The sequence below is a fragment of the Lasioglossum baleicum genome, chromosome 14 (genome assembly GCF_051020765.1).
Source record: "Lasioglossum baleicum chromosome 14, iyLasBale1, whole genome shotgun sequence".
In the NCBI taxonomy this organism is placed as follows: Eukaryota; Metazoa; Arthropoda; class Insecta; order Hymenoptera; family Halictidae; genus Lasioglossum; species Lasioglossum baleicum.
This window is the reverse complement of record NC_134942.1, coordinates 12116763-12132887: the sequence shown is the minus strand read 5'-3', so window position 1 is coordinate 12132887 and position 16125 is coordinate 12116763. Positions and strand designations below refer to the sequence as shown.

At 34.0% G+C, this 16125-nt stretch overlaps 1 protein-coding gene and 1 long non-coding RNA gene across 3 annotated transcripts in view; one reads left to right on the top strand and one right to left on the bottom strand.

Annotated features, from left to right (window-relative positions):
- Window positions 1-3638: 3638 nt before the first annotated feature.
- Window positions 3639-16125, top strand: part of LOC143215836 (peroxidase) — a 36388-nt gene continuing 23901 nt past the window's right edge. The window contains exon 1 of one of the 2 annotated variants that reach the window (XM_076438398.1): window positions 3639-3780. Coding sequence is in view for 1 of the 2 variants with exons in the window: in XM_076438396.1 (XP_076294511.1) it covers window positions 8359-8428 (70 nt within the window). In the remaining variant the exon portion in view is untranslated. Of the gene's footprint in view, window positions 3781-6329; window positions 8429-16125 lie in introns of those variants that run through there. The other variant, XM_076438396.1, reaches the window with a different exon arrangement.
- LOC143215840 (uncharacterized) lies at window positions 10472-15585 on the bottom strand. Its single transcript, XR_013010460.1, has 3 exons — window positions 15446-15585; window positions 11938-12052; window positions 10472-11859 (listed from the first exon to the last, which is right to left on the bottom strand). It is a non-coding gene; the product is annotated as an uncharacterized LOC143215840 (long non-coding RNA).

The following is a 16125-nucleotide window of genomic DNA, read 5'->3' as shown; positions in this document are numbered from 1 at the left end:
ATCTGGCATGATGCACTATGCACTGCCTGCAATATAAATTGGACCGGAAATACATCGCTGTCATTATTCGATTAATTTCTAATCTATATGTGGCATGCGAGTAAGATCAATTGCACAATGGCGTCACGTTCTGCATAACGTCTCGATTGCTTTACGTGATAGAACTACGCATCTTTGTTGTCGATGCTAAACGTTTTCGAAGATTTAGTCAGCAATTTAACTGTATCGTACGAGCCTCGAATAACTACATAACTACGTGACTACAAGCACAAATTATTCGTGTTCATTGTCTATGGCGAGAAGCAAGAAACATACATTATTTCGTGTCTTGTTTCCTTTGATTATCTTCATTAGACTGCAGATCTTCATGCAAAATAAAAAATGCATCACCTGCAACATACAAGAGTTCAATACAAATTTGTTTCACCCTTTATTAATGTTCATAAGCTTCAACTAACACATAGATCAGGCTTGGACTCCGAGAGTCGATGACGTAGAATCGGCTATCCCCACCCGTCCGATCTGCGCGCTAGTGGGGGTAGTCGAACTACGTCATCGACTCTCGGAGCATTAGTTTCTCAGGCCTGCTTTACATATTATACGTATACGTGGACGAAATGGTGTGACCACAAGAAAATTCTGTAGAATTATTATCACTATTCACTTCTGATTAGTACACGCCCACTGTACTCAAGTGGCAACAATATTTCTCTGCAATCTGTTTATGTGACACCATCACATGACAAATTCCAAGCGAATGATACATCCGATAAACATACAACAATAGATACAATTCAATGTATAGGATATAATATCTATTGCCAATCAAGGAATGTCATGGGACGAAATATTGGCAAGATGCGAAGTTGGCACGAACTATCAATCGAACAATTCAAATCAGATTAATCTCCGACATTTTCTGTGAATAGTGATTTACATACCCCACTATATCTCTATCGCAGAGTTCGTAAACATCGGATATTAATAATAGTTGCGATAAGACTGTACAAAAAAACAGTTCTTATCGGTTTATGAAGTTGAGCGTAGTAGAAAATTGTTTATTCGACGTCGACCGGGACACGTGCTCTCTAGGATAGACAGATTTTTATAATATTGTACAAATTGCTATGAATTAAACACATTTTCATTCACGGAGAAGAATTTCATTCACGTGTAGATTATTGTTTACGTTGATAGGAAGAGATTGAATAATCAAATTTTTTATTGCAATTATTGGTGCACATTATTTATTACTTTTTAAACATTTATTACTCCAGTTAACAAACAATTTGTAGTGGTAATATACACAAATATAACAAATTGTTAAAAACATGTCAATAACGGAGCCAAAAAAAAAATTAACAAACTATGGGAAATTAAAAAGACTAACATTAATAAATTAAACCTAGAATATAAATACGAGATAAAGTTTCAAAAATTTGTATGAACAATAGAATCTAATATTTGCATCACTCCACCAATGATGCACATATTTAGAATGAATTAAAAATAATTAAAATGAACGAGAGAGTCAATAAAAATAAATCACAATTCTCGATTAAATTCAGAACTTATTGCTGATTGTTAAGAAGTGTGTTTATTAATCTAGGAAGTGGAAGCATATCTTCAACACAGACTGTATTCTTATTTCAGTGGTATCTAACATCATATCTCTTCGGGAACTAAAAATATATTCTGTAAGAATACATTGGAGTAGGTAGCTATCTAAAGTTAATAGAACCTTTAAACTTCTATTTATGTATAAGTTTAAAAGATGTAGACAGCCACATTTGACTCCTGGCACGAATCGTAGATTAAATAGCAGTTTCATTCACAAACCGAACATTAAAAAACATAAAATTTGCCTTATGTATAAGAACAGTGAAAACAACAAGAAATAAAGCAGTATCTAAACCTTCAAAATCTAAATAAAACTATGCAAATTGAAAGACAACGTAAACAAGTAAAAAGGGAAATAAAGTCTGCGTAGCTTCTGCGTCTTAAATTAACGCGGACAATTGTGCTTCCATTAAAGAGGTAATTCCTGAGCTCATTTGAAGTAAATTTTTCCTTTGCAAAAATGTTATTCGCGACTGCGTTTATGAGTTATTAACGAAAAACACAGACTAATCAAAGTGCGACCGCGAAAGGCCCCGTTAAGCGGATGGCCATTGTGCAGTGGACGGACCTCGGCTCGTCCAATAGCAACGCCACGCTCCGCGGGGCCTGTCTTAGCCGCGCCTTGATTGGTCCGTGGTTTTTCGTTAATAACTCCTTAACAAAGCTGATGCAGAAATTTTCGCTAAGGAAAAAGTTACTTCACACGACCTAAGCAACAGGTAACACTGCGCATCGTGCAACTGCATTAACTAACTTGCTAAATCCGTCGTAAAATCCACGAATAGATCGTCAAGTTATTAAACATGCAAAATGACCTGCAGTATTCTATGGCAATCATCACAAACATGTTTCTCTCTTGCTAATGAATAAACACTAATTTAGTATCTAACATTCTGCAACTTGGAGGTACTCGAAGCTGCTCATGCATAGAAGAGAAACACGCGATTTATTAGCTGTCTTAAAGATCCTGGTATAATAATTCTCTACTGCTCTTTAAATCAACAAATTATGCTTCATTCATAGCGTCACATTTTAAAGAAATACATTAATATAATATTTCCACTACATGATAAATATCAATGATAAATGTAAATTGATATTTAGCTCCTGTGTCTTGCAATTGACGAAGAAACTTTTTATTTTGTCACTTTACTAATCACCATCAGATACAAAGCTGATTCTTCAGGTCCTATCTTCAATTTTAATTCATTTCATCGCGATCATTATTTTTATTTAGCTCGTTAGCAGTCTACTAATTAAAATAAACACTAATATCCTATCCAGCATACAACTTGGAGGTACTCGAAACTGCTCGTGCATCGAAGAGAAACACGCGATTTATTAGCTGCCTAAAACATCCTAGTATAATAATTCTCTACTGCTCTTTAAATCAACAAATTATGCTTCATTCATAGCGTCAGATTTTTAAAGAAATATATTAATATAATATTTCCACTACATGAAAAATATCAATGATAAATGTAAATTGATATTTAGCTCCTGTGTCTTGCAATTGACGAAGAAACTTTTTATTTCGTCACTTTACTAATCACCATCAGATACAAAGCTGATTCTTCAGGTCCTATCTTCAATTTTAATTCATTTCATCGCGATCATTATTTTTATTCAGTCCAGTATACAACTCAGAGGTACTCGAAACTGCTCGTACATCGAAGAGAAAAACGCGATTCCCTGGTCTACGTCACAAATTGATATCGTTACTCGGTCACCTTGCGGAATCGGCTACCATAAACGCGAAAGGGGTGATGCTCCCTGGTGAAATGGAACACAAAGGCGGTTCAGAAGTAAATAGTGGCGGTGGTATTGGCGAGCAACGTGTTCCCCGATGAGATGAACTCGTTATCCGCGGCGCAGATCGACCCGGAACGACCTCAGCCGATCGCACAGAAAGACGAGCACATGATCGAGTCATCAGTAAGAGTGTCAGGCAGGGTCTCGCTATCTAGAATCACTTGTAACCGATAGACCTCGGCTTCGTATATAGTTGCAGTTGAAAAGCGGGGATCAGCCAGAGACACAGACGAAGTGGCACGAATACGAGCTGTAGTCGAATATAAACTTGCCAAGGTGTCTTAAATCGGTGTGACCAGTTCAACGCGTTCACACACGGACCATCTTCATCCCATCGGACACGTAACCGTGAGTAGTCTCTATCTCTACCTCATTCCTAGAATTACTGCATTTTTCCATCTGATTTACCCTAGTCATCTCCTCAGATCATGGCATAACCTTCAGAAAGCCATCCCCTAAATTGAACTCGAAAGGTCGTGGTTTGGTCGACCTAGAGTGACCCGAAGACTTTCAATTGTTTTGATGCAATTGCAGTTTCCAGCAGCCAAGTCCAAAGTCCAGCAAACTAGTTTTATTTATTTTTTTTTAAGTTGTATGAACCTCACAATGGTCAGCAACTACAGATCCATACATGAGTGGTAGTTCTTCAGATTTGATTAATTAATTTCGTATGTTTCAAGGAATTGAGGCTAGTACTTTCGTATAGTTTTTCTCTTTGTTCTCTGAGAACATCTAGACATAAATGAACCTCCACGTGGACACAGATCACGTACATTTACGTGTCCGTTCGCGACACACCCGTGTCTTGAACAGAAAGAACATTTGTTTAGGTCCGATCCCATTCAAATCAGTTTTCTATATATACATATATATATATTCGAATGTGACATAGTGAATAGAATCTTGTCCACCAAGGTGTGTGGAAATTGCTTTTTGTGTTGCATAACGTGGCCTGGTTGAGGCACAATAACATTCTCTAGAGTTTTCTACAGGAGCTTCTAAACACCTTTGTCAGGTTTCTTTATTCGAATTTGAGATTTTTGCTGTGCATTGTGCGATGGAGACGAGCAAAATATAATCGGTAGACAGCGGATTTTATGCGTTTATGGCAAAAATGAGTAGGTGTAATTTAAAACAGTAAAAACATTAGAAGAATTTTAATTATATTCTATTCGACCTATTAAACATATCAAGAAAGAAAATAAACTCCTGTTTCACTCCAGTTTGCTGCACTTCAGGCATAACATTTTTATTTTGCATAAAGATCCGCTGTCTAGACAGCGATCACTAGTGATCAGAAAATGACAATGAGACTGCAACTATAGACTCTGCATTAAGGTGACCCAGTTTGAATAGTTATGTTTAAAAGGCGCCAAAGCGACTGTCAACGTTGATAACACAGATACCGTAACGTGACATTTTTATGAATGAAACGTTTATCGGCTGCGAGAAGCCGCGTACGGGAATTGTAATTAGTTGCAAATGAACGAAACATCGTTTATTATCGACCCGTAATGTGATCGTTAATTATCGGAGACATTGGAAGATTTGCAAATGCACGGGAGACACGCGACGTTCGAAAATTTCATTTTTTTTTCGTTTGTCTGTCTTCAGTTTTTTCGATAACTTGTGTTTGTTGACTACAGAATTATATATGATAATGTGCTTTTTAGATTATTAATGAAAATTTCATCATTTATTTAAAAATCGTGCTGGAGGTTCTGGATAATCATAAATGGAATCAGAATATTATATGAAAAATTAATTTTGACATTTCAATATATGCCTCATGAATGCATAAATACATCCTATACTTTCAATTAGTATTATTGATAAGAAAAAGTGTTTTACTAACAATAACTCTAAAATTTTTTAATATCAACTGACTATTTAAATATTTACAACGGTTCAGTGACCTAGCTAAGTAAAACCGAGAAGTGTACATCGGAAACAATTAAAGACTTATTAGCAATTATGTTTACTTGTCATGAGCTCCAATAGGAAAAATGACGAATAACTTTTCTTATGAATATTACAAAAATTCTATATTTTGTTCTGGGAGAATGAATTCTTTGGTTTTAAATACTTTGTTCTTATTTCTATAGTTCTTATTTCAATTATTTAAGTTCTAGTTTATTCTTATCTGTAATGTAGTTTCTTTTTTCGTGGAAATTCAAATCAAATATTCCCGCCGCAAATTTGCTGTTACCGAACGAGCAACATTCCCAGCAGTGTTGTGCTCTTTGTGATAGATGGCGTATTGGTTCAACAAAGATATGTTTAAAACTGAAGCGTGAAGATTTATCAATATCTTCGTGTAATCTGGATTTTCGTGACCAGAAGACTTTATACTATTAGCTTTCCCTAATTTCCCTAATTTCTAAATTTTATTATTTTTTCTTTCCTCTATCCAACACGTACATACATTTTCCTATTGTCAAAATATTTAGTTTATTTTGTATTAACCACTCGCACAGGTTATTTACGACCGCTTTTGTGCAACTGTATAATTTATCATGTATATCAAACTACGTTATATATATTTCTATTGATTTGCGCAAGGATTATAATTATAATCAATTAATTGATTGGTTAAAATGTATTCTACTATTTATACTTTTAAAACAACATGTGGTGAAAAATCTAATAATAGCATACTTTCATACTGCGCTGAAAATATTGAGCTATATAAATGAATCAGCGAATTATTAATACTAAAATGTCTTATGAAAATGCCAATATTTAGTCAATTCAAATTTTTCTCGTAGATATATATATATACTGGGTGGGCAAAGACATTTATTCAGTTATTTCCCATGAAAATATTTTTACAATTTCAATAATTATAAAATAGAAAATGTGAAGTTAATCAGACGGTGATAGTGATTTTAATGTTAATAACACTTTCGATATATTTTTAGAGAATGCTTGGGTGTATCGATGTTGAATTAGTAGAGTAATGTTATAAAATGTTTGTTTAAGAAGTAGACATTTGACTCACGTTAATAATATTAAATTGAATATGCCTTTGAATTATGAATATATCTTTGAATTATAAATATATCTTTGAATTATAAATATATCTTTGAATTGTGAATATACCTTTGAATTATGACTATACCTTTGAATTATGAATATACCTTTGAATTATGAATATATATTTTACAGAGATGTTAGAGTATATCGGTGTTCTTGGTGTCAATGCTTAAGTAGTAAATGTTTGATCGCATACATTTCAGAGAGTACTATTTAGTTGAGGAAGAAGTGCAATCTTTTCCGTCGTAGCGTAAGAAACGGTAAAATGCCGGCCGGTCGAGCAAGCACGTGATTCGCGCGTGATGAATAAGCACTTCGTATACAATCTTCCTTTGGCTCACTTCGTGTCTTTCCCCACTGCTAGAAGACGGGGCTCATGACATTGCCACTACGTTTCAGACTCTATCCAACTTTTGCTGTATTTCGTAACTGCATACGAGAATCAAGCACAGTTATAAACTTCTTTCGTTATCACTAGACTGCTAATCTCTATTCAAATACTTATTTTTATATTCCACACGTTTTAGTTACGACTAGACTGCAGCTGTTTATCTAAATTTTCATTTTTGTAAGTAGATTGCCGAGTTTTATGCAAAATAAAATTTTTTAGATATAATTTATGGATATTAACTAGTTGACATAAGTAGAAATGTATTTTTGTATAAATTTTTAAAACTAACGTGTTGTTAAGATGACGATAGATATATCATTGGTAATATCTGTTGTTAATGTTAAATTAATGTTAAACAACGCATAAAAATGACCAATTAACGATTTTAAATATTCTTAAAAAATTATGTGAACGAAGTAACGTTCTCCCCAGTGAAAGTTTGATCATTTTGATCTTATTTTTAAAGAAGATCCACAGAATAAGGAAGCAATTAAAAATTGTTTGTCTTTAATTGAAATACCATTGACAGCAATTATATACCTGTGTATGTGATCAAGATTTATGTAATCCTCGATCGATCACGTGCAGTGTTAAATTGTTTTATTTCTAAATGTCCTGGAAAATCTCTCGATGACATCTGAATTTTTCACAACAAAGGGTGGGGTGTATAAGGTCAATATATAGAATTAAAAATAAGTTGATAAAAATTTAATCACAATCTACACAGTCAAATTCTAAGAATAATAAAAAATTCTGATAATAAGAAGAAATAATAAATGATTTATTTCTGGCATTATTGAAACCACTTGTATTTTATTTATTATTCGCTATTCTCAGTAGGTAGATAAAATTTTGCCTAATATTTGAATAAGAGATTTGCATAAAATAAGAAAAAATATCTATTAGGTAAGTCACAACTATTTAAATTAAAAGGAAAAAGAGACTTCCAAATACGAAATGAAAGAAATAATTTATTTGTAACATCATATAAATGAGTTCTATTACAATAAAAAATTAATTATTATTTACTATTCAATAAATAACATTCGTATTTGTTTCGTTATGGGAACGCATGGGCGCGGATTTAATGGGGATGGGCGCATGCGCTTCGTCGAAACAATTCCGTGGGGAGGAAGAAGGGTTTCGCCACAAGAGTCTAATTCGGCTGGTCGATGGTGTAGGAAGTAAACGTTTTTCGTTCGCGATTGATAGTTTCACACTTGTTCTTCTGCAACGTCGTTTTGGCAGCTGTTTGCCACAGATCGATTGTCTCGTCGAATTACTGGTTGTTCGATTGATCAGAATTTCCATCGAGGAAACGTTTGTGCTTGAAAAATCGTTGAGAAAACGTTTGTGCTTGAAAATTCGTTGAGAAAACGTTTGTGCTTGAAAAATCCTTGAGAAAACGTTATTGATCGCGCGAGTTCCCTTTTCGTCTGCTGCTTTTCCGGAAGGTCGCGCCCATCGGCGTAGGACCACACAGATTTCCCGGAGGAAAAATGGACATGAACAAATTCACCTTCCTTAATGATAACCTGCGAATCAAGCGCTTCAAAAGATCGTACATAGGTAAGAGATTTATTTATAGATTTTAGATTTATTTGTGGCTTTCGATGCCATATTCGCGTAATTCTTAATATACAAATGTCAGCGTACACATACGTGTGTTCAATGCGACACATGTGCGATTGTTTACACTCTTCTTATTATTTTCGTACTGGAAAATAATACCTTTGGTATCGAGTAGATGTCACCTTCGTCGCTCAGGAAGCGTATTGGTCCTAACCCTGATTTCGAATGCTATTTCATTCCGTTGGGCAAACGTTGCTAAATGAAATAATTTAAATATATACAATACGATTGTGTGTGTGTGTATTACTTTTATTGCAATAATATCTACGTAATTCTACTACCAGGTGTTTTAATGGAAATTGTAACTGAAATATTTGTTAGGAAATACTCTGACAGAAGAAAAACAAAATTAGAGTAATGAAGTTGAGAAATGATTTACATTGCTGTTCACACATTGTTCATAAATGAATTGTGCAGGTAATTTATAGCTAAAGGCAACTGTGCTAAAAGTAATGTTTCCAGCTCTAAGCAAAAATAAAAAATTTATGAATACTACCTGTGTAATAATGATAAGTAAAAACGATGATAGCAAAACTTGAAGGAATAATATTTACAAAGTACGTTACATGTTACGTTTGCAATGATTAAAAATTATAATACATAGATTAAACTGTATATGCCTCATTACTGTTGATGAGAATTATCGTACAATTGAAAACAGGAATTTATTAAATGGACGAATGTTATGTTTGATAATAAATCAATAAAGCAAATTAAATATAATCTTAACAGTAACATAAAAATTAATCGAAATTAATTAAATTTATTATCACCAATATCAAATTTATACGATATTAATGCAATTAATTAATTATAGTTTAATAAATTAATAGAGACATTACAAAAACATTATTATTTGGTCGCTAAGCTATTCAAAATTATACTAACATTTTTTTGTCGTTGTGCTCAGATGCATTTATCAAGTGCATCTATCATTGCTCCCATTTCGGAATCGATAACGTGACGATGACTACGCATCGGACCGAGGAGAAGGTCACACATAATAATGCCATAGAATGAAGTCAATGTTTCGCTTATAATTAAGTTAACTATAACATTTTCTAACTTCCCGTATTCAATTTTATACTTGAATAATATTTATTTTATACTTGAAAATTATTTATTTTATACTTGGAAATTAATATATATAATATTGAATATAAGCAAATTCACCCTTTTCAAGAAAGCACAACATTAGGGCTTCTAAATGGCTTCATCCGACACTGTTCATAGAGTCGACGTAAATCTTACATCTTGTACAAAATAAAAAATGTTTGTAGACAAAAATGGAACCTCACGTGAGGCTGCGATCTTTTATTATTGTCGCTTGCATAAAATTATTCCAATTAAGTTTTTCAGACTGACAATGAGTGCATAGTCCACACACTATCATTGAATTAATTTCTCGTCGGTGACTGATAGATTTTCCAGTTGTTTATGTGTAACGGAAATACATTACGATTAGATAATTTCGAAAATGATATTTGTCTCGTGCGGCTGAAAATAGTTTCTAATCGCAAAGATGCTCAAACGGTTCAACATATCATTTGTACGTCTCCAGTTATTATTTTCATCGTTGCATTTGAATTATTCAAACAAATAGTCGATAAGATTTTTATTAAGATTTTTATATATAACTTTTAACGAAGTATAGAGACTATTTTCTTGGCAGTGATACAGTATTAGAATGTTGATATGCATAGAAAATGTTCAGGCTTTCTATGTCGGGATTGCTTTCACAGGAAGGAGACTTTCATTAAACTCGTTATCATAGTCTGACTGTATAGAAATATTTTTAAATGTGTCAAAAAGTTAATTCTAACAATAATAAATTGTGAATAATATATGTAATCATTTTTCGGGAGGATATAATCATTTTCTCAAATTATAATGTATATATTATAAACATTTCTAGACATTTGCAATTATCTTTAGTTTTTTAAATGAAATACTAAATAATGAATTAAGGAAATTAATTAGTTTGTATCTATGATTTCTCTCTCTCTCTCTCTCTCTCTCTCTCTCTCTCTCTCTCTCTCTCGGTGGAACTTTGAAAACGTAGATTAAATGAAAATTTATGAATTTCTTCATGAGCATAGAAACTTAAATTAATGGTTGCAAGAAAATATTTCAAGATACATATTATATTTCGTTATTTTAGTTTTTTTTATCTCGAACTACCTTCCGTTTGAGTTGCCTTGCTAGTATTCTAATAAATTAGTAAAACTTCCAGCACGTGAATAGTTACGTCTTTGCAAATAAAGAGAGAACGTAAATAATTACAACGATTATGTAATGCTCAGTCGAGGACACTCTCCTTCAGGCCTCCTGAAATGTTTTCGAATGCATTTTACATACTGACGTTAATATTAATTAGCAATAATCACGAGAACACGTTATCTCATAGAAGTGCAAAAAAAATTTGAATAAAGTTTTCAGTTGCATATTATACAGATTAATAATTTCTCAAAACAATTTAATTTGTAATGAACTGTACTGCATCCAGCCTATTTAATATTGTTTATGATTCAGACAGTGCTAATGTCATTTATTTCGCGCCACGAATGCTGTCATGGTGTCAATGACGATGCAGACTGTGTACGAAGTGCGAAGCATCCATTCAATCGATATTATTCCTTCTTGTTGTGAAGTACAGTTTCAATTGACCCAGCAGCCCTTTTCCTATATCTCCACTTGTGTTACGAGCGCTCTGTGCTAGTGACATGATCTACATCCTTAATTCGTTGCACAAAGAATAAACAGAAATGCTTTGAGAGGTCCATATGTAACTAAATTCACAGAGATTACCTCTTCGGAGAAATCTTGAGCGAATTCTCTATTTTTGGTGACCGGAAGTAGAATGTTATCATTCCGCATTTAGCTCACAATTTATTTATGCGAAATAATTTTGCTCGCTTGCTTTTCGCTAACTGTTGAAATTTGAATTTTCAATACTAATTGTTTATGAGCACGTTTATTAAAATTTCAAATGAATAATATATCTCATAACACATCAGGATAATAAAGCCAGCTCATTTTATAACTATATGAAATTTTCTGTAATAGTGAATTAAGTAATTTTGTATTTCATCTTATTATGAAGTTTTAAGGAATACCATTCACTCAGAAATTTCGTAAAGTGATTTATAAACAATTAATATCGAGCAATATTTTAGTTACCCTTTACGAGTAACTGTAAAGTAAATATATTTAATGATAATATAAAAATCTTTACCGTAGAACAGCGCGATCAATGACAGAGTACGAAATATCAACTCGCATCGAATTATTTATTATACAGAATTAGTCTGTCGAGATCGATTTAACGTAGAGTTTGCGCATCTGCGCGTTTGCAGTTTTGTACAGGGCTGTAATACCAAAGTGAAAACAGTGGAAAAGTACTGGAATAATATGAGGGTGTCTCAAGCTGTTATGTGTATACGTACTAAGGTTTCGCTAGGGGTCTCAAGGCAGCTATAGAAGAATCTAGAATTCCTTTATCCCTATACGCCAGTGATGCAAGTGGAGAAATGCAGTTTTAATATCCTTTGATCTTCGCACCTGAAATTTAAAATAGATTCCAACAGATTAAAAATCAGAATTTTATTTACTGAATTCGTTCTTTAAATACAAATTCTATTTGCAGTAATTAGGGTGTAACGGTGAACAGAGGTGATTTTTATTATCGATAAGCGGATGAATGTTTCATTAATAAAGTTCTTAAGATAAATTTAGAAAGTTGTTTATGACGTTGCCATTTATTTGTTTACTGTAAACTTGCTCTTCAACCTCATATGTTCCACACGGTGAAAGTTTATCCATTTTCTTTTCATAGATACTGTACTACGTTTCATTAATCTCATTTATTTAATTAATTTCATTAATTTACTTATTTCCTGTTGTGTGTTGTAAGATATATTTTCTTTTAACGTAATGTATCTTAAGGTCTTTGTCCAGGGGAATTTTTAATGGTTTAAAATAGTTGGCGAAAGTAACTTGGACTTTTTATTCATTTTTTATACTTTCAAGAGAAAATGAAACAAGTCGAAAAGAAAGAATAACATTTTTCTGTGTGACGCCTCGTGTTCGCGAAAAATGAATTCGGAGATCACCGGGTTCGCGTGATCGAGTGTCTGCAGTAAGTAGAATCAGTAGGTCATGAACAGACGTGTTAGTAGATTCGTATACTATAATCGTACGTGGATGCGCTGGATTTTCAAACTCGATTCTCTCGGAAACGAAGCGCCAAATAAAAAAATATTATTCTTTCTTTTCGACTTGTTTCTGCAGCTGGAGTGACCACTAAAAAATCGAAGTTGATAGGTGCAGTATATTCTGAGATAAAAAGGAATATGATGTTGCCCCTTATCTTTCTTCTATACAATAAAAATCAAATGCTGTTCGTTGGTCACGACATCACGGGAGAACGGCTGGACCGATTTGGCTAATTTAAAAAAAAAATGTTCGTTGTAGTCCGGATCAGGTTTTTAGATTAAAAAAAATTGGAAAAGTATCACGGAAAATGGAAAATTCGTGAAAAACTAAAAGTGCTTTTAGAATCATATTTCAATCCAACAAAAAAACGAACGTCGTAGCTTTTAATGAATATTTCAATAGAACGTCGCAGCTTTTAATGAATATTTCAATAGAACGTCGCAGCTTTTAATGAATATTTCAATAGAAATTTACATTATAGACGTCTGTTAAAATAAAATGCGTGCCACTAACCCTCTCGCGATCTCGCGAAGCGAGCGAGCAACAACTCCCATCTAGTTTTCAATAATAATAAATACATTATTGAAATTTATTAATAATAATATAAATGTATACAAAATGTACCTCTAGTAGTACTAGATGTTTAAAAATTTCGAAGTTGATAGCTACAGTATATTTTCGGAAAAAGGAACCTAATGTTTTCAATACCAATAAAAATGCTTCTAAATTAAAATCCGAGTGGAATAATTCTTAAAAAATAACTTCGTTTCGATTGCTACGAGAAACTGTTAGAAATGCTCGATGTTGTGGCGTCGTTGACTTGCAGACAGAAAATCATGCGACGAAGAATCGGCCGGTGTTAACCTGGAACGCACACGGTTCGCTCGCGTGTAGAAGGGGCCCGAGGGGTAGGGGGTCCGGACGAGCACGTGCTCACCGAGTGATCAAGCGTCGTTTTTTCCTCGGCTGTGTAAGGTGACCCTACCTATTGATAGTGGGGCCCTGTGAACGTGCGGGCAATGCGCAAAATCCGAAGAATTGCTGGCGCTAGCGAGCGACCGAGACGGAGAATTCGCGCGAGTCAGAATGGGAAAGAGAAATACAGCAAATGAGACCGTCTCTCGAAAAAGATCCCTCGAAAGAAAGGAAGGGGTACGCGAAGGAGCATACGTTGTGTACACAGTGTAAGCAAAACAGAAATGTACCGGGTGTTTGCGAAATTTCGACACGGTCAACAAGAAAATGGTTCTCTAAGTTTGCAATCCATTTAAATTCCTATTTTTGTGTATTCCTGCTTTAATATCCTGATCGGTTAAATTAAAAATCACAATTTAGACATTATTTTTAATATATCTTAGAATGAAAACATATTTGTGTCACATTTTTATTAAATAAAACGTGTATTCATACAGAACATTGCTTCAAAGAGGTATAGCTATGATATCAGTCAAGTCTCATTCACTATAGTGTCTTGGTAGTTGTAATATACATATAATAAAATACGAGGACTATTTGTAATTGAGCATTGGGGACGTAAAGCAATGTTGCAGTTTATTAGTAGAAAGTTGGTAGAGAAAGTATAACAGGTTAAGTAGGTAGGGAAAATATACCAAAAATTATTTAAAAAATGTGACTAAAAATAAGAAATTTAATCACATGAAAAAATTTGAAGGGTTAGTAATGGAAGATTTAAACTTCGTATAATATATTATTCCATATGATTTAAGCAGTAGTTGTCATAAATAAAAATTTAATTTTCTATTTTCCATTTATTTTTTCAAAACAACAAATCGTCCTGCTTTGCAGCAATTTCGGAAACACCCTGTACATTCATGGTCAGAATACCTGTCCACCCCACTCCAGTCGCCCAATGTCATGCGCCTGGAGAGATCGGAGTGGGAAGGACAGCTACTGAGACGTCGATTCGTGCAAGTATTAAAAGTAACAGAAATACAATAACACCAAAACTAAAAAGAGACAAAAGTTTGAATGAAAGAAAGTCTGTAGAGATATGATAGTGATATAGAAATATGGTAAAGTATGGCGTACGTAGATCAAACGCTTCTGCAAGAGAGAGACAAATATACTGATTTTTGCATGTGTATGAATACACAAGCCACGTAAGGGAAATGGCCGTGAAAAACACATGAAACGTGGTGTGATAAAAGAACAAGAGACGTATGGGCTGAAAGATAAGATAAAAAGGATAGTTGGAGCTTGCACTAATATTACAAACACACTTGTGATATTATTGGACTATGTATCTTTATGCAAATTCTTGTGTTCATAGAAAATTTCAAATTTCCTTTGTTAAATCATAGATTTCTAAAACTAAAATAGAGAGGCTCTATTCATTTTCGTTAACTCATACAATTTTTTTAAATCTGCATATATTACGAATGCATACATGCAGTCTGAACATGACACACAACCTTATGAGTAACATAACACATTACGTCACAGTGCCTCGTGATTTTCCATGGACAAGAACAACATAGACTTTCCAGGCCATTTTTTAAATCTGATAAATAAGAATTACTCGTCGACTTTTGCTACTTTGAATAATTTTTAATCTAGTTTTTACGTGATTAATATTTATATTTTTTTCGTTACGGGCATATATCTGTAAGTAAAAGCGCGATGTCTTTCTCAAATTTCATTTCGATATGCTCAACGATCACGGGCCCTAAGAATATATAGATCATTAGGAATAACTTTAGGCAACTTTAGAGTACGTACATTATTTGTAGACCAAGAAAGTGAAAATATATCCGTTCACAAGAGGCCATCCAAATGCAAGGAACCTCTATCGTTGAGGTTATATTCGTTTGCAGATAGCGCGCAGCCTAACGCTCACATGTCAGTTAGAAAAAGATTTGGGAATTTAAAGCACAATAGGAAGCAAATACAAAAATATGATAAGAGAATTGATTTAGTGTAGCAAGAAGTGAATGAAAGAAACCGGGGATGGAACGACCACGAAAGAGAAAGATGGAGAATCTTCAGCGTGAGAGGGCGCTGTATGTAGCGCAAAGGCCGACAAAGATAGAGGATCGTGAGACCGTGGTAGCCTCATCCAAAGAGCGACGAAGATAGAGCATTCGTGAGATCGTCGTAGCAATGTTACTACCAGTCTGGTAGCCTTATCCAACGAACTGGTATGAGAGAGACAGTGCTAACTAAAAGGAGATAGACGAAGCGATAGTTGAGCAGACCATTGCACAAGAGCGCCTGCGTTCAGTCGTAGCTGCTGTCTTGAACACGCTCTTTCGGTTATCCAAGCAGTCAGTTTTCGCAGCGTCGGTGAACCCGCGAATATCTTTTCTTGTGTGCGTGTCTGAAGGTGGCCCGTGCCAATTCCAAGTTCCTCTACACACCAAAAGATTCCGGGCGACTTTTCTCACTTGGGGACCGACCCT